Here is a 25,576-nt window from a genome sequence, read left to right on the forward strand (position 1 = left end):
TTTATTGACATTAATTTTCAAACCTGTTCCTGTACCCTGAACAATCAAAACATCCGAAAAATCATCCATTTTGCTAATATTTTCATCTATGACACCCAAATCAATCCTTCCTTCGAACTTAGTAAAGTTTACTTTTTGAAGATGGACATGGGGTATCCGTTGAACGTGGCCCAACCCCTAAAGCCGTTGGAGCTGAATGGTCTTCATGTTCAAGTTCTTTATTATTCTTTAACTATATATATTTAAAACTATTCACATAACATTCCCGGCAGGGAGACTGGCTCGAAAGCCGGGCAACAATACAAACGGCATAAACAAACAAACCCAGGAGAAACGGATGCCATCACACTTCGCACTTTATCTCACACCAAAAAATAAATGGAAAAAAAAACATTTATTAAAATTATTGTCATTATTTCTCCGATAGCTGAACGGCCGGGAGCTACTCATAAATTAATATTTACTAATTAGCAGCTTTGATTTAGTTTTAATGGTAATAGCGATAGACACTGATCAAAAAAGGATCCATATGTGTTCCAATAATTTGTAATAATATTTTTAGGCAAAAATCTAGACCGTTCGGAGACAACTAAAGGCACAGGAAGCTTACTTAAAGGACGAGTATTATATGGTCGGACTGAGGGAAGGCCTGGAAAAATTGATTTAAAACAATCTGATTGCAGATACTTTAGATAACGGACACGGAAAAGTATACATTGAAAAGCTAAAATTTGTCTAACCGGAGTGATATTAAAATAACTGTAAAGACTCTTAGTTGGAGATTTACCTGGACGAGAAACTGGGGGATAAAATAACACCTTAAGGATTCTCATTGCTTTATTTTGTAACTTCACAATAGGAGAAATATGTGACTGAAACGTACTCAAATAAATAATCGAACAATAATTAATATACGAATGAACAAGAAAAAAATACATTGATTTTAAAGCATAAAAAGGATGGAAAATTTAAGACGATGCACGACACCTACGTTCCTTCCTAACTTAATCCTTAGGCTAGTGATATGAGCTTTCCAGTTTAAATTCTGGTCAACAATGACTCCAGGATACCGAGTTGTTTTCATCCGATTTATTTTTATTACTCGACCCCCAAATGTGACTTCAGACTCTTGTAACATTGGTACTGCAGTAGAGGTTCTTGAAAAACCATAAAAAGAGTCTTTGATGTGTTGACAACCAATTTGTTACAATGGAACCAGTGAAGCATCTTTCTCAGTGATAATTCAAGATTTGATTTTAGAGATTAATGATCTATGTCGCGGGTAGAGTTGGCTGTATCATCGGCAAACAGCAAACTGAGATCCATATCAGTCCTATGGCAGGTTAGGCTTACAGGGAGATCGTTTACATAGATAAGAAATAACAGTGGTCCAAGTATGGATCCCTGAAGAACCCCCACAGCATTAGATAGGTTTTCCTCATCTGAAATGTAGCCATTCGCATCCAATATTTGTTTTCTGTCCTTGAAGTAAGATTCAATTAGGAGACTCGTTTATCCTCTAACACCACAATTATGTAGCTTAGACAGTGGATTTTATGAGAAATAGTGTCGAAAGCTTTTTTTATGTCGACGAATACTGTTGCATGTAGCAGACCTTTATGCATGGCATCATTCAAAAACTGGGTTAGCTTTAATATTGCCTGTTCTGTAGAGTATGAAGACCTAAATCCAAATTGAAATGGGCTGAAAAAAATCTATTTTCTTCAAAAAACTATTCAACCTGTTACATTTACACTTTTCAATAACTTTGCTAAAAGCGGACAAAATGGAAATAGGTCGATAATTGGATGGATCTTGCTTGTTTCCTCCTTTATGCAGGGGAGTAACTCGAGCAGTTTTCATCACTTCAGGGAAAGATCCGTGTTTGAAGCATAAATTGACCAGATGAACCAGCACTTGAGCGTAGCATCTAATTGTTTGTTTCAGTTGATAAATAGGTGAGCAAGATAAGTAGATGAGCATGATGGCGTGGGAATAATTGAGCGAAGACAATAGCTGAATAAAACTTATAATTCAGTGGCTATGCCTGTACGAATTAAAAATATCCATATCTCTCAGTGGTGGGACTACGGAGAGAGCGTGGCTTCTTGGTATTTTGTAATAAAACCAACGTCAGAAAGAACGTATTAATCACAGTTGGTGTCATCCAAGTCACATTATCAATTTTACGATGCAATAGTGAAACATTTGCAAATTACTCTCTGTTGCCGGGCAAGTGGGTGACATATTGTGAGATGTCTTACGTCGGAAGTGACGTGACAGTCAGCGTCTGTCTTATTAGCCAAATTGGGCATTACATGATATAATAGTGATACGGATGCTAATCAAAAATATCCGCCCCTCTAGATTGCAGGACCACGGCGTGTATGACATGTGAGTATTTCTAATATTTCTAATGTTTGGAAAGACGTAATCGTCAGCATTGGTCTCTAGTAAGTCATACAAACAGTTTTATGGTACAATAACGATACAAACACATCCACCACACTTGGTTGAAAGACAGACGAAAAACAATGACGTCTGAGTATTCTGTGAAAAATCCAACGTCGAGAAGGACGTGACAATTGATGTGAGTCTCTGGCGAACAGCTCTTCCACTATCACTCGATTTACGGGGATGTCAATGATAAAAAAAATCAGTCTCCCCAAGAATCAAAGGTTGCCATGATGTTTCATCTTGTTGGGTTGATTACGGAAATTACGCCTGTTGGCGCAATTTCATCAAATTCTGTACAGTAGTGAACATATGACAACAATGGTTTACCCATGTTATTCTCGTTTTCGCTTTACAAATTGCTATGGATAATCTCACGGAATAATCTTCCTTCTTTCTTTGCTGGCGGCTATCTATTCAGTAAATCATTCATTTTGCTTTTGGTTTTACAGGACTTTTCTTTGATTTGTATTAGACAAACATAAGAATATTTGACAAAAAGAAAACACTAAAATTTTCTTGGAGATTTCCACAAAAACACTAAAATGTTTTTCTTTGTGTATGGTAAAGATTAGTAGATACTGACAAGGTCTTTTTGTAAACATAATGGGTAGGAGACCTTTTGTGTAAATGATTGCTGTAAGAGAAGTTTAATAGAGGTTGATGGCCTTAAACGTTCAATTGAAAGTGCTACTTTTATATTTAAAAATCTCAAATAGAATACAGGAGATCTTTAAGAACAACGAATCACTATAAGACTTTGGACTAACTTGCGTTCTTAGTATAAAACCCAACGATCAGGCACAACGTATAAAACCGTACAGTTTCAGGAATAAAACCGTACAGCAGTAATTGTTGATGGTTGGTAGTTGTTGTTGAAAATCAAATAGAAAATTTTGATAGACTGGGGCATGAGCTCAGGTTTTTTTTTCTTTTTTTTAGACATGAAAAATGCATGATCTTTTTTTTTACAATGAGATATCCGCCTCCTTCCTTTGTGAAGGAATGTCCCAAATAACATCTTGTGATTATCAAATTGTTCGTAAATCTTGTAAGAAACGACATGAAAGGTTAATTCTGCCTTGTAGCCTACTCTCTAATCTAAAAGCGCTTGTGACACTTCTTGCCTGGACAGAAAATCCAGCCCTTTCCAGAGTTTTTAAAATCAGAAGTTGAAGCACTGCTGGTGAGTCACAATGTCAATTTTATGAGGCTATGCTCAGCAATTATACCCTGTAACAAAACTAACTTCAAATCGAGGTGGCGGAGGGGGGGGGTAAGACAACTCTTATTCTCAAACAAGTGACCTAAACACGGCAGAACATTAAGCCTTTTACTAATCCTTTTAATCTATCTTGCTTTTTGAAAAAATAAATCTTGGGGAGCAGCCGTTTAAGCAATTACTTCAGTAATAGCCATTAATTTCTGGGGCCTAGAAATTGGAAAAAAAAAGTAGCAAGATTTAAGTATACTTATTTGTAAATGAAAACTCATTTGAAAGGGATTTCGTTGGACCACCCCCCTCTCCAAATTTGAGGTACACCCGTCGTCAACTTTTAAAATTCTTAGTTTAAGGTCAACGTGATTCCCTGGGGGGGGGGGCAAAATCATAAATTTACCCCAATCTTTTTCTATGCTAAGGTAATAAACTTTAGAGTCAAGACCCAGTTTCTAATTCCGTTAAGTTCGGGACTCAATTAATCTCTCAATCTAAGACTCCTAAAGCCATAATCTAGTCACTTATAACCTTTCTTCCCTACCTGAGGAGAAGAAAGCCAATGTTTTCCCAATAATTGGCAATAGAATGACCTTTCTTAGCTTTGAGCCGAAAAGAAGTAATTGGAAGAACTTTTGCCTCCCTTAGGATTAAGAACAAGTTCACAAACTGGAATGATACGATAAGACTTATATGAATGAAAAGCAAAGGAATTGGAATGAAAGCAAAAGAAAAGGAAAATTAGACCTTCGTTGCCTGGGCAACGTGAAGTGCTGCGGCAACCTTTGTCCGGCTTCGCCGGATAAAGTGTTGCGAGAGCAACACTTTGGTTTTGTTTCTTTGCTATCGGTTAAACGCTGAAGTTGTCAACCTATCGAAGCTTTTAAAACGTTATGTTCAAAGAAGAACGCGATCAGTAATCACATGATCAAAGGCTATTCCTCAGCGTTGAAAAAACAACAATAACAAAAGAATATCGAGAGAAGGGACTAAATTTACTTTGCAGCCAGTTGTACTTTATCCTTTTCAATCATAGACATCGTGACGGATGAAAACTTGTAACAGTATCTTATATGATCTTGATAGTATTATAAAGCTATCAGTATATTTTCAGGATCAAAATACCATACATGACACTCTATTAATTATTACGAAACTGCCTCATTGTTTTACGTTATCGTTTGTACCCGTTGCGTAAACACTTAATTCTAGGTCACTGTGAGTATGGGTAGGCTACACCAACTAGCAAAAGTTACAAACCCCTCTTCACTGAAGATGATTGTAGCCTAACAAACGATTATTACTTACAAGTCCCCTACATGTCTTACCACTGGAACCAACTCGGTCTTACCATCAAATACACTCGAAACAAATAATAGGTACACCAAATAGCAAAATTTGCAAACCCCTCATTGCCGAAGATGATTATTAGCTAACAGCCAACCTTTCCTTACAAGTCCCAGACATGTTTCACAATTGGTATTGGCCTATTTTTGGTTTCAGTGTGTACCTTACTGCTGAAGTTGTCAACCCCTTGAAATTCTCAAACTGGTATATCTCATGAAGGAATTTTTGTACCAAAAAATAGATGACATATACTTTGATCAACTCATCAAGAGGTATTGCTTGTCGTCGAAAAAAAAATTCTATCTGTCTTAGTTCAAAAGTTAATTTTTTTTGCCGTAGGCCAAATTTTTAACGTCACCACTTAGAAAGGAGCAAAGGATAAGCTCCGATTTGTTTAGCAATGACAGAACTTTTAAAGTTTACGAGGTATATCTGATAACATTTCTCTACCTCAATCCCAAGTCCGAAAAAACAAATGATAAACCCAGCCGAAATCACAGCAGCACTTTCGGACCCGTGGGAAAATGCCGCTTTTTTGCTTCTGTAAATTTTTCTATTTATCACTCAAAGAAGATATATTGGCCGTGGGGCCGGGTAACTGCCGCATATATTTAACACTTATAGATTTTAGTCCATCTTCAATTTCAAAGTGGTGCCTGCCACTCGAAAAGCAGAAACATGGTTTGATGAAACGAAAGCTTGGCTGCACAACTTCAGATACTCCTCTCTGACATAGGCTGTATAACTCCACTTCACTTCGCAATCCATAGGCTCTGGCTTGTGGACGAGCAAAAACCATCCTTTTTGGCCCCAGACAAGAGTTTTTTGGAGCTTTCCAAAATATAATGTCATATTCATCAATCCGGCCTGAGGTCCACACTTTCCGTAAAAACCGCACAGGTTAGACCCTTACAAGTTTCCAGGAATAAGCCGAGATCGGCGGCACAGGAGAAAAAAAAAAAAAAAAAAAAAAAAAAAAAAAAAAAAAAAAAAGTGTTGCTCTCGCAACACAATGAAAGCAAAGGAATGAAAAGCAAATGCAAAAAAAAAATAAACAGATCATTATGAAAAAATAGCCCAGGATACAGATATCTTGAAGTTCGGGAATTGTAGAAACACAATTGGAATCTTCAACGTTTTAGGAGTTATTTCAGTCCAAAATATAAAAAGGAGCCTTCACTTATCTTAACACGTCATCAACAAACGCGGGTTAATCTCAGCAATGCGTTCAGGAAACAAAATTTTCAACTTATTTGCAAATCATAAAACATTAAATATTTTATAGCATCTAAAAACACTTGAAAAAAACCAGAAAGTTCTTTGTTATACCATCTTCATGTCAGCTATTTTATTAGATTTCAATTACTTTTCTCTCTCCCCCCTCCCCTCCACACGCACAGAAATACATCTCGATTTTTTTCTTCGAGTTTCCGAGCAATTTGATATACTTATCTTGTAATTCACCTGATTTTTGAGGTGTTTAAAAATAAGATTTACGAAACCAATTAAGCTCTTGAAAGATACTGTGTGATGTAAGTACACAGAATTTTTATCTCTTTTTTTTAAAACCATTAGCACTCAAAATATTTATTATGCTTTTCCCAGGAGTGCCGAGTCAACAACTGTCAAAGCGAGGGGGTGGGGCAGGCTGCAAAGATAATTTATTTTTACTTCTTGTTTCATATTAGGCAAAACTTCTGCTTCTTAACAATCATTTAATATGACTACAAGCCCCATTGATAACGGTTTTTAATTATATGAAGAACACCCTTAACTTATTCTTATTTTTTCTCGTATCTTACAATTATTTCAATTGGCTTTTAGGAACATATTTCTGTCAAAAAATTTTAGAGCAGAATATTAAAATTAATGTAAAAAATCATAAAAATAAGAACTTTCTTTAGAGGGGGTAGCTTTAATCAAATCAATCTGGGTCTGAAATCTTCTTCTCCTCCTATAGAGTACGATTTTTATTATAGATCACTAAATAATGCATTCAAACTACAAGTAACCTTTAATAATTAGAAATAAATCAGAATGAAATTTTAAATAAGTGTAACACACGACAAGTTTGTATGGTGATATAAATATAGGGCTCAGAAAAAAGCATGAAATGATAGATGTTACAACAGAGATGCAAAAAATATTCAAGATCACTTCAGAATGTCTAGATAACCAGGGTTGCCGCTTCATTTTGTGAAAGTCATTGTCTTACCGGCAAAAATGAATGTATGAGCATAAAAGTGCTCTCTTCAGAATTTCTTTGTGCAAGAGGTGCTAACTGACAAAAGGACATGCAATAAAGGCACAAAAATTACAAAATTTAATAAAAATTACCTTTTTTAAAAATTTACTAGCTTTCACCGAAAGTGTAACTTTTTTAGATTTACTAGTGGCAATAAGCCCAGCGCCCTCTCTTGATTCATTATTTGCAAAGGATTCTAAGCAAATTTTGAAAAGTGGACAGGTTTCCAAAACGTATTAGGTTTCTAATAGACTTGGTTAAATCTTAAAATGACAAGTAAAAATAAGATTTCTGACACTAACTAAAATTAGACGTTTTCGTTTCGTCTTGAAATTTTCGTCATGAGATTTAAATTTTGACGTTTTCATATCTAAAAATTACCGTTTCCATTTCTGATGTTTTCAACGTTCATTATCTTATTAATTTTTTTTTAATTTTTTTACATAATTACACAATGATTTGTAATAAAAGTACCAGTAAGACACAACAACCCAAAAATACTAGCATTGCTTATTCACTTCATTACAATTGCCGTCATTGTTTATTTACTTCGTAAATTAAACAAATAACTTATGAAAAATACGTTAAAACGTCGGAAAATCAATAGAAAACCTATCACAGAAGCAGACAAAAATACCCTCAGGCACAATTATCCTAACGGTTTGCTGCAGTTACACACGCCCAGCCTCAAAGAGGGTACATTTTTGCAGCAGTAAATCAAAGAGTTGGTGGTAATGGACTTTATGTAAGGAGCGACCTGGCTCAATAGTAACCAAAACTCCAAGAAACAGAAAAACAGAGTTACGTGGGAGGATCTTTCCATGGAGGAAATTTGCCCGAGGGGAAGAGACATTTATATGAAGGGGTCACCGGATTTTTAAGCATTATTAAAAACGATCGGAAATTAAATAATAAAAACAAGTTTGTTTCCACTGAAAGTAAGGAGCAACATTAAAACTTAAAAAGAACATAAATTATAGCACATATGAGGGGGTTCGCCCCCTAGTCAAAACCTCGCTCTTAACACTAAAATTCAAATTTTGTTCCAATTCTTTAAGAATGGCCCCTGAATCACAAAGGCCGTAGAATAAATAGTTGAAATTATTAAAAATACTTTAATCACAATTAAAATAAAGCCGTTTAATTGAAATTTATAGCTCTTTTGAAAGTACCAAAAAAAACTTTAGCATAAAGAGTGAGGTATTGACTAGGGGGCAAACCCCTCATATACGTAACAGTGTATGTTCGTTTTAAGTTCTAATGTCGCTCCTTACTTTCAGTAAACTTGTGTTTGTTTTTTTTTCAGTTAATCACAGTAAAGACTAGCGACTCCTTCTTGAGGCCCTGCGAACCTCCGGAGGCGATGCCATAACTAAAGGCTAAGGTGAAGTTTTGTCATAATTATAATCTTCTCCGCGTATTTGTTGTGTATTAAGCCACGTATGTCTTCTTCGCGTATTTGATGTATATTAAGCCGCGTTATAATAACAAGCTACCTTATATATAATAGCAGAAACTTTAATAAATTGCAAAATTAACCACTTTCCCATCAAAAGTTCCCCACGATTTCTGTCCAAAATCATTTTCAAAGACATCCCAGATGATTATAAGCTTTAAAGGGAAGTTAAACTAAGAGGGAAATGAAAAGATAGGCTAACATCAGGGTTGTAACTTCTAGTTATTAGAGAAAACTAACTAATTAATTTCAAAGTTTAGATAAGAGGTAAGGCTTGTCAGACACTATACCGTCAGTTACAACACAAAGGGACAAAAATCGACACGTTATACAAAAAGTTTGGCACGCTGGATTTGAAATCCTGTGTCCATAAGGATAGGGGTTCGAGTCCTGGTGTCGCTGAATAGTTGGTTTGGAACAGAGGTCAGCGGTATGACTGTAATCTCAGCCAGAGTTGACTCAGCTCTAAATGGGTACCGATAAAAATTTGGGGTAAAAACAAGGGAAGCATCAGATGACTTGTCCCCAACTAAGCCTTGAACACCCGGCCGAAGGCAAAGCATCAGGATATTGGTACCTGCGCTACGCAGATCATTATTCAGCATACGAAAAAGTTTGCAAATCTTTTTTACACAAAAAGTCAAGATCGAATGTACTGGAAATAAAGGTTAAGTAAGAACTTCAATGGTTTCTGCAAGCACATAATTAGTTAATTGTAAAATTAAGTAATTATATATTTTCTTGGTCTTCAGTTTCTTTTTTTTCATGACTTTCTTTTCGATTTGCAGGTCGTTGGTTGCCTTAGTCTTCATATAATGATGCGAAGCAAAGAAAATTATAGTGATATAAATGACAAAAGCAGAAAATTAATGAAAAAAAAGGACCTAAAATATTTAAAGGCCTGAGTCAGAAATAATGATATTGCTGCTAAATTTAGCAATTTCACCTTTAAAAAAAGGGTGATGCATGGGCAATTGAATAGGGAAGAGGAAGCAGGAATAATCTCTTGCAAATTTCATCGCCTGGAGAATTCCAATTTCTTAAGCTTTGTGAACTGGACTGAACTGATTTATTTACAAACTATATAAAACAAACATCAGTCACAACAATGGCCAAGAAAATGCCTAGCAATACAATGGCCAGATATTTGATGGCCATAAAACGCCTGGTAAAAGGCATCTATAACTTCAGCTCGAACTCTAAACAAACTAACTCTGAACTCTATATAAGTTATTCAATCAATTCTTATAAAAACTCTCATTATGCCTTTCTCAAATAAAAAACTTAAATAATAACCTTTATGTTGATTTCAAACAATACATTTTTCATCTATTTTTAAATAAACCAGTATGTGCCCCTCAAATGACAGTCCGGATATTATTTTAGATTTTAGGAGCTAAATAAGAGATAGTGAGGTCAGCACGTTCTCTGTGCCACTCGAGAGACACGCGAGACTCTTTAGAGTCTCAATCGACAAAGAATTTATTAGTATTCCTAGTATCATATGAGTGAGCGCTATTAACACGAATGGGCTGACTGAAGGCTTTAGGGCATACATTGTTCCAACACTTGTATGCTGAAATAGCAGTAAGGTAATCCTAAAATTACCTTGCCTCAAGACAAATTATTCAACCGTTACAAAAAAAAAAAAATCTTATTTAAAAATCACATCTTCGGTCAGATTTCTACAAGCTAATGAGTTCAGCCCCTTGAATGCCAGTTTGAATATGCTTGTAAATTTCCGAAGCTACACAATAGATAGCAAAGCCGGCAAGAGCGGTGTATCGATACTCGACAACGAACTTATCGGTGTTTCTAGCATCATGAGTGAGTCTAAGTAAAAGCAACTGACTTAAGACTGAAGGGTATGCACTATTCCAACATTCATATGCGAAAATGACAGCTTAGTAATAACAAATTTATTCCATGTTATATATAATCAAACGCTTGAAACAAGATACTATATCATTAACCTCCTCGACATAAGACATTCGCCTCCATGCCCAAACAAAATTCTTGTTCTGGAAGTTGTGACTCAATGATATATTGATTGTGACAAGTCAATAATTCTAATAAGTTCAATGATAAGTGTCAAAACGAGAAATGCGGCCAGTAGACGTTATTGTTTCGTTTATATCAGGTGTAAACTATAGTGTAAACTATATCTCGTATTTAGTTATTAAAATGTGATACTCATATCTCTTTACACCACCAAATATAAATAAAATTTGGATCTTTTTACCAATGCATCATACTTGGGGCACAAAAACAGTCCAGCTTGTGCACCATGAGGCAAAATATAACTAATCACAAAAAGACAGGTGACATATGTTATAAAAAGACTAGTGACATCACAAAATCACAAAAAGACTAGTGACAGGTGTTATAACAAATCACAAATCAAGATACCTTGGCGACGTACTACACATGGTCCGTCTAAGATTACCTAATACAGCACCCCACTGGCAACCAACAGATTCACGCTTCAGAGGCAGACCCAAAAAACGCTGCAAGGAACATACCGGACCGATCTGCGAAAACTGTTTATGTCAATCCAACCTCTTTGGAAGGACATTCAGGCAGCAGCAAACTATTGAGAATGGCAGCTCCTACTTGATGTCCTGGGTACCTCTAGAGGGACAGGCGGATCTAAGGTATGTTCATCACTTGTCATGTACTAAATTTAAAAAAAAATTTAAAAACAAAAACCCGTCCCAGATTCTGAAAAACATTTTTTGCGTCTTGGTTTAAAAAAAAAAACAATTGCCCTTTCCCCCTACATTTTCGTGAATTGGCACCAGTGTTATAACTACGAACAAAACTCTCTATAAAGAAAACGAGAAGAACAGAGAAAACAAATGGTGCTCCTTGAAAAACCATCAATCAAAACACTTTCGAAACTTTCTTAAGAGCAAATCTTTTCCATTACAATTACGTAGACAACAACCGAGTTCCGATTACAGCAAGAGTTAAAAAAAAAAAAAAAAAAAGAGCAAAACACTTTTAGAACAATGACCTAGGACAAAATTTCAAGATCGGGAAATACTTCTATGCTCTATCGTAAGCTTAAAAGGAACCGAAGCTAATTGACATAATGTACCAGAAGCGAACGTCCATTAATGTGGACAAACAAGCAATACTAACAGGAAATGAACGTGTTCGTCCCCTTTACGGCTTGGTTTAGTTCAACTAATATTACCTCTGATCACTTTCTAAATATTTCTTTTCTTTTCAATGGAGGCCTTTTATCGAGAATTAAATGTTGTCATTTTGCATGATATTTTTTTTACATTTATTTTATACAAGATTTGGTTATTTTGGTCAAATTGAATGGCTACCATTTTTTTGGTTCCACAACTCTGCAGGTAGTATCTCGTATTTATCAACAAAACAATTATACCAATATTTATAATAATAATAAAAAGTAACAGTGAACCCACCTTCCATAGGAGCTACATATGTTGGCATGGTACTTCTAGTAAACACAGGTATCATAACAGGGCCCTTTTTCTTCAGGCAATTATTGTCACCTTGTACTAAGCCCGGTATTGGAGGAAACACATCTGTACATCTAAAGGCCGGGGAAGTCCCTTGAATGGATGTCACCTTTAAAGACGAAGTAAGTCAAGATATGATATTGCAAGAACTAAAACTACTAGGGATTAAAATCAGCTGCAATTTAAGACTGGTGAACTAAAAACTACAATAAATGTTTACGGTACAATGAGGTTTTGGTTTATGCCGGTACAATGAGGTTATGAGGTTTTGGTATATATATATATATATATATATATATATATATATATATATATATATATATATATATATATATATATATATATATATATATATATATATATATATATATATATATATATATATATATATATACTAGCTGTTGGGGTGGCGCTTCGCGCCACCCCAACACCTAGTTGGTGGGGCGCTTCGCGCCCCCCAAGCCCCCCCGCGCGCGTAAGTCGTTACGCGCCATATTAGTTACGCGCCATTGTAGTTGTGTCCCTGTGTCCCACCTGTGAATAGAGATAGATATAAATATATGTTTTTAACTACGTAAAACATGCGAATATACAACATTCTTCGCTGTCCCATTGTCTGTGCATATAAATAGATTGTCAGGTTTACTGACTCTTGAACATGCAACATATAATTGTCCATGGGAAAAACAATCCGTATTCAGATCTATACCTCATTATTCTAATGATGTGTCCCTGTGTCCCGGTCGTCATTTATATTCCCTGTGTCCCGGTCGTCATTTGTGTCCCGGTGTCCCAGTTTGCAATTTCTCTTTGAGTGTCCCGGTCGTCATTTATATTCCCTGTGTCCCGGTCGTCATTTGTGTCCCGGTGTCCCGGTCTGTAATTTCTATTCGAACAATCCCTGTGTCCCGGTCGTCATTTATATATCCTGCCTGTGCCCCCGGCGTCCCCGTTGTAGTTGTGTCCCTGTGTCCCGATCGTCATTTATATTCCCTGTGTCCCGGTTGTGATTTGTGTCCGGGTGTCCCAGTCTGTAATTTCTCTTTTAGGTTCCCGGTCGTCACTTATATTCTCTCTGTCTCGGTCGTCATTTGTGTCCCGGTCTGTAATTTCTCTGAGTGTTTTTTCTTTTTAGTTTTTTTTTAGTTTTTTACCTTTTTTCTTTTTTCAGTTTTCTTTTTCTTCTTTATTTTTCAGCGTCACTATGAAGTACATAACAACGAACCTTTGTTTTTTTTAACTTAAATCTGGTAGGCATTGATGACCTTATCCAAGTCAAAATCCCAAACCCAATCATCATCGCTATCATTTTCAGTTTTGATATGTTTTGACTCTCGCTGTCCAGGTGGATTTTCATCTAACTGCGCGGTTTTGCGTTCAAATACCGTTAATGACGTCACCGTCAAAGCAAAAATGACGAAAACTAATTTCATGACGTCAGTCAACACAGAAACATGACGTCACCTGATCCACAGACAGACAGACAGACAACTTATTTTTATATATATAGATATATATATATATATATACATATATATATATATATATATATATATATATATATATATATATATATATATATATATATATATATATATATATATATATATATATATATATATTATATATATATATATAGGTTGTCTGTGTGTGTGTGGGTCTGTCGGGTGACGTCATGTTTGTGTGTCGACTGACGTCATGTTTTCGACTGACGAAATTACAGACCGGGACATCAGGACACAAATGACGACTGGGACACCGGCACATAGGGAATATAAATGACGACCGGGACACTCAAAGAGAAAGCGACCGGTACACAAGGAATGTTCGATTAGCAATCACCATCAACAAAGCACCGGGACACAAATGACGACCGGGACACAGGGAGTATAAATGACGACAAGGACATAAGTAAAACAAAAACTAAAAAAAGGTAAAAACTACAAAAAAACTAAAAAGAAAAAAAAAACTAAAAATTAATAAAAAAACTAAAAAAACTAAAAAACCAAAAAAAAACTAAAAAAGAAAAAAAAAATAAAAAAAGGAAAAAATGAAAAATAAAGGAGAAAAACAAAACTAAAAAAAATAAAAAAAAAAAAACTAAAAAGAAAAAAAAACTAAAAAAAAAAAAAAAAAAAAGTAAAAACCAAAAAAAAACTAAAAAGAAAAAAAGGGGAAAAATACAAAAATTTATTTCATCATATACCATTTCAAAAACGAATGTATATACAGACCGGGACACCGGGATACAAATGACGACCGGGACACAGGGAATATAAATGACGACCGGGACACAGGGACACAACTACAACGGGGACGCCGGGGGGCACAGGGGGATATATAAATGACGACGGGGACACAGGGAATGTTCGATTAGTAATCACCATCAACAAAGCTCAAGGGCAATCATTAGAATCATGAGGTATAACTAAAAAAACTAAAAAAAGGTAAAAAACTAAAACCTTAAAAAAAGACCAATTCAAAAACGAATGTATATACAGACCGGGACACCGGGACACAAATGACGACCGGGACACAAGGAATATAAATGACGCCCAGGACCCTCAAAGAGAAATCACAGACTGGGACACCGGGACACAACTGACGACCGGGACACATGGAATATAAATGACGACCAGGACACAGGGACACAACTACAACGGGGACGCCGGGGGGCACAGGTGGATATATAAATCACGGCGGCGACACAGAGAATCGTCGATTAGCAATCACCATCAAAAAAAATCAAGGGCAATCATTAGAATCATGAGGTACAGATCTGAATACGGATTGTTTTCCCATGGACCATTATATGTTGCATGTTCAAGAGTCGGTAAACCTGACAATCTATTTATATGCACAGACAATGGCAAAGACAGCAAAGAATGTTGTATATTCGCATGTTTTACGTAGTTAAAAACATATATATATATATATATATATATATATATATATATATATATATATATATATATATATATATATATATATATATATATATATATATATATATATATATATATATATATATATATATATATTATATATATATATATATATATATATATATATATATATATATATATTCACAGGTGGGACATAGGGACACAACTACAATGGCGCGTAACTAATATGGCGCGTAAAGACTTACGCGTGCGGGGGAGCTTGGGGGGCGCGAAGCGCCCCCACCAACTAGGTGCTGGGGTGGCTTTTCGCGCCACCTATATATATATATATATATATATATATATATATATATACCGAGATCCGTTGATTTTTGAATTAAAAAAAAGGGAATAGTTGTGGGAAAAGTCAAAGTCATGGCCAATTGTAGAAAAAAGCTAACAGCTAGTATATATATATATATATATATATATATATATATATATATATATATATATATATATATATATATATATATATATATATATATATATATATATATATTCACAGGTGGGACACAGGGATACAACTACAATGGCGCGTAACTAATATGGCGCGTAACGACTTACGCGCTCGGGGGACGCGAAGCGTCCCACCAATTAGGTGTTGGGGTGGCACGAAGCGCCACCCCAACAGCTAGTATATATATATATATATATATATATATATATATATATATATATATATATATATATATATATATATATATATATATATATATATATATATATATATATATATATATATATATATATATATATATATATATATATATATATATATATATATATGAGGAATTTTTTCCTCAGATAAACGAATTGTTTCTACGACTATTTTATTATGAGTCACAAGTTTTGATGTTTTTTCTTAAACACTGATAGTCAATACACTTTTAGAATTTGTCCATGCGGCAAGACAAGGGTGGAAAATTTATGCTGAAACTTTGTGCATTTGACTATATGACCCTTTTCGGCAAAAAAAGATTAAAAACATGCCTATGAGATGAGTGTTACCATGATTAAAAGCAGGAATAAAGAGATCGACGAAAAAAAAAGTCGAAAGTTCCGCCTTGCGATTTATGCATTGTCATTGTAAATGCAGGTCAAAGTAGAAATTGATCTCGTTGAATAATGAATCTATGTAACCTAACCTATCCAATCAGGATTAAAGAGAGAGGTTGCGACAGCTTGCAGAGAAATCCTTTTGGCATGTTCAGATCGAACAGCGATACGATACCTCGCTAATCCAGGCCGTGTTAGATGTGGACTACTTGCATAATTTGTTTTAAGTGGCATACCAACTGTCCATCCTGACGTTCTAGCTGGATAACATAATGGGTAAGTAGAGGATTCCACATGATGGTCGGTATTATTTAATTGACAACTTTTTTGCCCATGCTGTCTTACAACCAATTCATTTGACGGAAAACCATGGTCAGCATTAAGAGCAAGAACAGCACATACTTCATTACATGCAGGAAGGTTAAGCTGTCAATAATCAACACCATCTGGCACAGTGAAATTGAGCGGCACATTTAGAGGCTGTTGTGTCAGTGAAGCAGCACATTAATAATAATAATAATAATTTATTTGAACCCTCTACATACAAAAATACACTTAGGAGTATGGAAAAAAAATATACATAATAAAAGCAGTTATCATCTCAAACACCAAAAAACACACTAACAATGACTCACAAACGATTAATACACTCCAACCAAAAATCTACGACTGACTCAGATCGCTGTCTGAATTTGCCTTCTAAAACATCCATCTTATCACATATCTCAAGAACTCGGTAACGTTTGGAGATATAACTATTACGGGACCAAATAGGAACACGAAGAAAATACTTACAAAATTTGAAAAAGACAGACCAAATTTGTTGACGTTCTGATGAGGTAAAAAACTTCCATAATGGCACCAGAAAAAAAAGATGGGGAGCGAAAAACGAGTTATATAGCCAACCAAGCGTTCTTTTGTCAAATTGACCTTTAACTTTAAAAAACGTCCATAGGACTTTCTCAACTTCTCTTTCAACGCATTTTATGTTAATGACCTTGTTGCTCGAATCGAGGTCCCGGATGCAAGTCCAAGGTACTTGAGAGACACACTGGCAAAAAACTGAATCAGGGCCAACCTGAAGTTTTGGATCGGAGGGTGATGACAACCAAAAACGAGAAATTCAGCTTTAGCAGAAGCAACTGACGGCCCGATGCCATACAACCCGGCATAAAGGCTGTTCACAGCTGCCTGAAGTGATTGCAAATTATCAGACAGCCGAAGAATATCATCTGCATACGAAATGTGACTTGCGTCAGTAGATGGCTCGCTAAGAAAATGCGGTATTCTGCGGGTTGCGCAGCGGATCGCATTGCTAAATATTGCAGGACTTGACACTGAGCCCTGTTTTGCTTCGCGACGCACAGAAATTCGGCTACCATTAATATTTTCAACGTGGACACGCATGGAAGAGCTTTGATACCATTGCCACAGGGAGGCACAAATGAAAGGGTTTACCACACTCCTCAAAAGCGCTGCGATAGCGTGGGAGTGTAGGATCAAATCAAATGCTTTAGAAATATCTATCGCACAAATATCTAAAGGTTTCTTCATTCTTTCATACCTCTCCAAAATAGACACGAAAACTGCATGTGCATTCCCAACACCAGGACCCGCACGAAAACCAAATTGATGATCTCCATGATCACACTTATTCGAGATTTTTTAAAGAAGAATGTTTTCAAATAATTGTGCAATAACTGAACAAACTAATTGGACGATCAGAGTCACAAGAATGAGCATCCTTATTCTTTTTGGGACACACTTCACAATGCCCTCGCGTAGTGCAGTCAATACGAATTGCTGCGGAACAAAAGGTTAGAAAAGTAACGCCATATGCTCAACTAGTTTTGTGTTACCATAAATCAAATGTTCAGGTTGAAGTCCGTCAGAACCAGGAGCTTTGCCTTTTTTAAAGAGACGAATTAGCGCACGAAATGACGCTTCAAAAGCTTCATCAGGGTCTAAAAAGAACATCTGGGCATAAGAGGGTGGTTTTAAATTATCTTCAGTGGTTTTTGATGAATGTGCCGCCAAACTGATCTGTAAAAAATTTGTCAAGCTACCCTAAAGCTAATCTCAAGAGTGCTAAAGAGCATTCTCAGCATTGACGTGTTTGATATGGACTACGTGGAAGACATCGTTGCCCTTGCTGCTGATCCATCAACTGCCCAAGCAATGCTAAATGAAATAGCCCATTTCTTTCAGCTATTGGGTATGAAGATAAAAAACAGCCAAAAATAAAGTCGTGGACCTAAATATACAGTTGGATTATCAGCTTGTGCTTTATGGACAGTAATTGGAAGTCAACAACTTCACTTATCTTGGCTCACTAATAGACCTTCGTGAAGGCTATGACTTTGAGGTACAGAACAGAATCAGCAAAATCCAAACCATATTCTCTGAACTTCGTTGCCATTTGTGGAACCGACGGGAAATCAGTTTGAAGACAAACATTTGTGTCTATAAAGCGACTATCAGATGTTCTCTTTAAAATCCTGAGGATTCGATACTCACGACAGAGTCTCAAATGTTGATGTGTGTCACCGCTGCAGCAACATACAACCCACTGCCACGATTGTCAAACAGAGAAAACTACATTGGCTTGGCCATCTCCGGAGAAGATCCAATAACCGCATCGTCAAGCAAGTGCTTCTCGAGGTCGTCAAGAAGACGCACGTGTTATTTCTTTCTACTTATCAAGAAGTATATGGAAGTTAACTCAGGCTTTTTTTTTCGTTATGGTTTTGTTTCTTGAAAGTGGTATACACTGTTGATATACAGATTATAACACAACAATAATGTTCAACATTGCATCGATGAGTAGAGACTCAAATTTTGACACTTAATTACACTTTCATTTAAAAAAAGGTTAGATCAAAAATCGGATATTTATCTCTCACTAAAACGACAAAACTTTCCTGGCTTATGGATGAACCTTTATTTCTAAAGTCCCAAACCAATTCCATTTCCTCTACACTTTTATAATTGTGCACTTGGACACACATTCACTAAAGATGAAACAGTGGCTATTCTCATGCTTAAAAAATGTATATATTTATCTTTTTGAAAGCATTTTAATATCTTGTTAATATACAAACAAGACCAATTCAGTTCCACAGAAACTAGAAAGTTTTATCTAAATCACGCTACTTTCTACTTTTGGTCAGTTTAATTTTATTTTCTTTCGAAAGAGGAAAAGTCATTTTGTATGAAAAGCTTGTTCTATGGCTTTTAAGTAAAACTAATTTCCAGAAACATATATTTTATGTTTTTTAAAAAGGAGGAATGGGGAATCAGAATTAAAACAGATTAAGCTCAGATAAAAGTTATGAAGAGATTGAAATTGCACCCTTTACTCTCATTCATGACTGTATAAAAACAGAAAACGACTTTAAGATCAATTTGCTCTGGTAAGAATAAAACGTCTTCGTACAAAAATTAAATTTTTAATAGATAGATGAATAGATAAATTTTTTCGGTCGTTAGAGGAGAGGATTAAAAAAAAAAGTAGGCCGTTTTGGTTCACTTAAAAAAAAAAACATTTTTAAAACCAATGATATTAATTTTTTACCTTAATAATAATGATGATCTTTTTATATTTTTTATAGAGATTTTAGTTTATTATTATTATTATTATTATAGGTAATATTTTGACAGGTTTATATAATTAATTATTAATTATTTTCATGACAATTAAATAATCATTTATAAATAATATTAAGCTAATAACAAATTTCAATAAACATTAATTAGAGAAAAAAAGCAGGTGGTTTCGGTTCAATGTTAAAAAAAGAACATTTTTAATACTAATAGTTCTCCTTTTTTTACCCTACTAATGGTAGGGGTGATTTTTGTTTTCCTTTTTTATAACAATGTATATGTTTAAGCGTGATAATTTTTTCAATCGTTACATCTTAATAACTGGATAATTATGTAAGGACTATTTATTACCTCATCAGTTTCTTCAAGTTTAACTGCATCCCAACCCCCTCCCCCCACAAATGCTTCCATATAGCCTTAGGCTATAAACAAAAAATTTACTGGTTTTCCTGTTGATTATTTCTAATTTTTATTATTTGGCAATATGAGCCAAGTACTGATCAGAAATAGGTACAAAAATAAAACGAAATCAGAAAGGTTTTAGGTTTAGTCTAAGGCTATATATAGACATTAGGGAGTAGAGGGTTGACACAGTTAAAATAGAATTATTTCTTGTACTCCAATCAATAAATAAAACATTTTAATTCCATTATTGTATAATGTTCTAAGCAAGGAGAGAGCCATCAAACCGTCTGACTATTAGAGTGTTACCCTACATCAGACTAAAGCCAACAAGACTAAAATAATATAATATTTATAACCCACAAAATACAATGAAAAAAAAAACTGTGGAGTAAACAAAAAAAAAACTACCATAAACATACGATTCTAATTCAACATAAATAAATAACTCAATTCAAAAAATGGCCAAAGAGGGTCAAAAACACCTATCATTTGCTGAGTTTTAAAACATAGGTCTGTAGATATTTGTTTCAGTCACGAGGGCGCAAGTCAAATTTAGAAACAATTCTATGGTTCTGGTACCACCGAGGCAGACGCAGCAGATATTTATAATACTTAAAATTGCCTGAGCGTCTTTTCTTCGTATCCTTTCTTGCGAAGGAGGAAAGCAAAACCAAAAAGATGAAAAAGAGAACACATTTGGTATTTTGTTTTGCAAGGTCGCTAGGTAGTGTTCGTAGGCTAGTGAAAAACGAGGCAGTGACTGCACAATTTTTCTACTACAGGGGAAATAAAGGTTTATAAATACAGTATCACCACATTTTATCGCTAAGATATTAGCATCACTTTACAATAATATCGGCTGAGTGTTATGTCTGAAATAGATGGCCAGACCACCTGACAGTCTACCACGGGTTTTCTGGGCAGCTCTTAAGAAGGTAAAATGAGTCTGAAAACGCTTTAGGCTGTCAACATTTACTTTAGAGAAAAGGCATCCTGTAAACACACAATATCATTGTCAAGCAGCTCATTAATTAGCAGATTCTTGTCTTTTGTACCATTAATATTAAGAGACACAAAGTTAAACTGAGTTTGAGCATTCATTTATTAGCGTTATAGAGAGCCGATTAGAGAATTTTGCATTTCAGACTAAAAATTATGCGCTGCATGGTACAATTTGCGCATTTTGGCGAGGTTTGGCAAGGGTGTTCCTTGGAAGTCACAAGAGGGCCAGAGCATCTGAAACACTTGGGATGTGCTGGTAAGCAGGGACAAGCTCCAGTCACGTGATCAGTACTTTGACAGCGAAAGCATCGACGCGGAATCGACTAAAAGGGCTTAGTGCGGAAAATTTCGTATCCAATGTGGATTCCTGACTCCAGGACCGCGTTCAGAGCAGATTTGTCAATAAATTCGCGGCACACTTGAAACACTTGGGATGTGCTGGTAAGCAGGAACAAACTCCAATTACGTGGTCAGTACTTTGAAAGCGAAAGCATTGACGCGGAATCGATTGAAAGGGCTTAGTGCGGAAAATTTCGTATCCAATGCAGATTCCTGACTACAGGACTGCTTTAAGAGCGGCTTTGTCAATAAACTCGCGGCAAAAAGTGCGTGAACGACCGATTTCATTAGCACTGACAAGTTCGTGTACTGAGGCCTCTAAATCAGCTCTTGAATAGTTATCGGGTATTTCACGGACAACTGCTAAAGGCTTTTTATATATCACTTTGGTTTCAGCGTTTGTAATGGAGCTAGTAAAAGCTATGGCCAGGGTGTCCGGCCGAGCACTTATCACATGTCATTACGCCCCGCTTTTGCTTTGTGGCTTGGATTTCGGAGACACGATCCAGTCGCGACCATCCAGCGTTTCGAGCTTCTGAATGCATAGGATAGGGTCAATGAGCTCGGGGGGTGGGTTCCTTAAAATGACATCGTATGACGGTTTTCCGTATTTGGAGTAGGGGATCCAAGCTTAAGACTGTCCGCAGTAACCTTAGATGCAATGTCACGCAGTTGTTCAAGACAAGAGTTCGCCTTGGCACTGAGGGTACCTACGCGCTTTGAAGGGATTTCATTAGGAAAGAGCTATAAAAAAAAGCGATTTATGGGTCTCAGAAAGAGAAAAAGACTCGAAGAAATCGGCCATGTACTCTATTATCATATCAGGCAAAACTCCTTTAATAAGATTTTTCTGCACAAAGCACAAGGTAGGATTGTAGAACAGTTCATTCTCGCACCAATTACCATTTCCCATTTAAAAAGTCGAACAATAATCAAAAACTTTATCCAAAAGAGGTCCAGTCCGGTGACAGGTAACAGCAGTTATTAAAATCACTGGAAGGGTATATATATAAACATATATATAATACTGTTATAGCTGATAGTGTTGTTTTTTCTCTGGGTTGTTTCCATCCTCTATTCTGATTGATAGAAGTAAGTTCACTTGTGAGAGAATTAAGGGAAGTGTTGAAGGCTGTCTATCTTGCCCCCGCAATTTAAGGGGCAAGCCCGGAGGGTATCATGACTCTTGCAAACAACTCTCTCACCCCTCTTCTGCTTACTTTTCTCCGGCAACCTTTATCAAAGGGTAATTACCTATAAATATCGGATATCGGATAGTCATCATTATATTCGAACTGCTTGATCCTGACCTATATCATATATGTCACTACAATCACAGGCAAATTGTGGCTAAATATTAATAAGTCACTGAGTTAATCCCAAGTCACAATAATCCTGAGCCAATTATTGTAAAATATCAAATTAATTCACTTTAAAAAAAAATCACTGATTTAATAATGTTCATAAAGTATCCGATATTAGCTGTCCTAACCTTGACACTACTGAAAACTACATTAAATGTAGGAGAAAATGCAGAAGAAAAGCTATACTAAATTCTGAAAATGTTGAGAAATGGCTTTAAGTAGAGTGGGGCAGAGTAGGAGTTCATGAATGGCAAAGTATAAAATCCCGTGGTTTATGACTTTAAAATACAGTTTTGAATGAATGAATGAACTCTTATTCCTCATTATTCATACAAGAAAACGAGGGGATATACAAAAAAAGAAATAACAGTAGAACTAAATCAACTGCAAAACACTGGTACACATACAACAAACAAATAGGTAGGCTATTCGGTTTATTAAACTGCAAAACTACGAACCCCTGGGATGGAGCGGCTTCGTGATTCCAAAACTTCGAGTAACATAAAATTTTAAGCCATATAGGGAATTAAAGATTGGGTTTCTATACGGCATATAGAACACATTATAGCATTCATTTTTGGGTAAGCATTAAGGGTCATTCTCACTGGATTTGAACATCGCAGATGGTGTGCAAAGGGGCATCCATTTATTTTGATTGCCAAAAGTTGGTATTAATTATTTCAGATATCACATAGATTGCCCAACTAAAATTCTTACACATTCCCTTCTTCGGCAAATGTATTATGCTTTGGGTTCATATATCAGTCTTTATACCGATGGTGCTCATATCCCGGAAGCCGGGAAGGGAACTCGGTGGTATAAGTAAAGATCCCAGGGATGGATCCTAGGAAGTATTCTTATACAGTTACCAAAACTTATACAGTTACGCGTTTATTTAGGCAATTGAGTTTTTCTACAACATCCAAAGATTTTTTCATTTTGCTCTTTTTTTTGCTGATAAAGAATATAAACTCAACTTTTATTTTGGTATACTTGACTTGACTTATTAAAAAAATAAAACAATATATACACATGTGAAGAACTGACAACATGCCAGAGGCTATAAACGGCCAATACGGGTATTTAAGAAAAGAAATAAATCCATTAACAAAATGATTCCGTTGACCAGGATGCATACCTTATTCAGAGAGCATTAAGCAGAAAAATTAAACAAGCAACAATCATTAATAAACGAACAACAACAACAAGAAAAACTTTTTAATTTGGTGAATAAGGTATTTCTAATCTTTTGTTCAGAAAAAAATTAGAAAAATTGTTCCTTCTATATATCGCAATGACATGGAACCTTATTGGACGAATATCGTGTACTCTCTATAAAACGGCCGTCAATAATTTGCCTGGGTAGCAGTACTTTAGAAGAATCGCCAAGCCAATTCAAAAGAGGTTACAAGAGAGTTTTATAAGACTCAAAAGGGGTTCAGTTAAGAAAGGGGCTGGGAACTGCTGGTATGAAGCAAGGACTATAGCTACAAACCAATAATAATTCGTCACAACGTGCCACGCCACATCCTTTGTCACTGCAACCTTCCACATTTACATTTCTCCTAAGTTTACTCAAAATTGACATATGAAAATAGGCTCTAGCCAAACTGATCCTTTTCCATTTGAAACTTAGTGGAGAAAAAGTAAATTAATTGGATAATTTCCCATTTTGGAAAGCATTATAACATGTTTTTTAGAGAGAGGAAGATTCCAAAAGTCGACTGTATAGGAATTATGGGGAATAATGGTGACACCAAAGAATTACTTCTGGGAATAGCAAAGTTAGTTAAGCCAGCGTAAGGAACTAATTACAATGTGAAGTACAATTTCCAACTCTTTTGACATCGGACTGTGAAAGACGCCAATATTGTTGTAAGAGTCTTATTTCAACGGTAATTAAGAATGAAACATCAGGAGAAGTTAACTAATAAAGTTAAGTAAATCCTTGAGGAATTTTTCTTAGACTACAGAAATGTATTAATATATCCCCGGAATTCTTTTTTCGCGTATCCAATAAATACAAATACGCTTTGTGGATATTTAAAAGGCAATAGTTCCAAAACCAGCAGTAGCTTTTAAGCTACTAACTTTGATATCCAAAATCAAAAAAGAGAAGTTGTGTTCACAGTTTTTAGTTGGCTACAACACACGTAAAAGGGACAAGGGCACCGTCCACTTCTAGCAAAAGGAGTATGAAAGTGAAAAAGATTTCCCTAGTGAGCCTTTACCTACTGCACCTTTTTGTAGAGGTATATCTAATTATGTAAGTTGGATAAAACGTAACTGAGACTTAAAATTAACTTTTTTTTGTGAGGCCTTTTAAGTAAAATGAGAAGGTATACCTTACACTCTTCGCAAAACGCGTTAGAAAGCGAGAAAGATTACCCTAGCGGATCATTTTCTAGACTCCGTATGTGTAAAGTGTATCTACTTCTGTGAGTGAACCCGACCATGACTGGGACGGGGACCGGGGCTTACCTATCCGGAAAATCCCCCCCCGCGGCATGTTGGTCTCCAATCAATTTTTACTTATAAAAAAAGGGCTATTTCTCAATTTCTAATGTAATGAGCACCCTCCAAAGTTTCTGCGACCATGAGGTGGAGGTGAGAATGAGGAAGAGCAGCCCCCCTCCTAAACTCA

The 25,576-nt window shown here is 35.7% G+C and overlaps 1 protein-coding gene across 1 annotated transcript in view; it reads right to left on the minus strand.

Annotated features, from left to right (window-relative positions):
• LOC136038146 (nucleolar protein 6-like) overlaps positions 1-25,576 on the minus strand; it is a 246,634-nt gene that overhangs the window by 51,822 nt on the left and 169,236 nt on the right. Inside the window, exon 13 of the mRNA XM_065721187.1 lies at positions 12,159-12,324. Coding sequence (XP_065577259.1) covers positions 12,159-12,324 — 166 coding nt within the window. The remainder of the gene's footprint in view (positions 1-12,158; positions 12,325-25,576) is intronic.

The sequence above is a fragment of the Artemia franciscana genome, chromosome 17 (genome assembly GCF_032884065.1).
Source record: "Artemia franciscana chromosome 17, ASM3288406v1, whole genome shotgun sequence".
Taxonomy (NCBI): Eukaryota; Metazoa; Arthropoda; class Branchiopoda; order Anostraca; family Artemiidae; genus Artemia; species Artemia franciscana.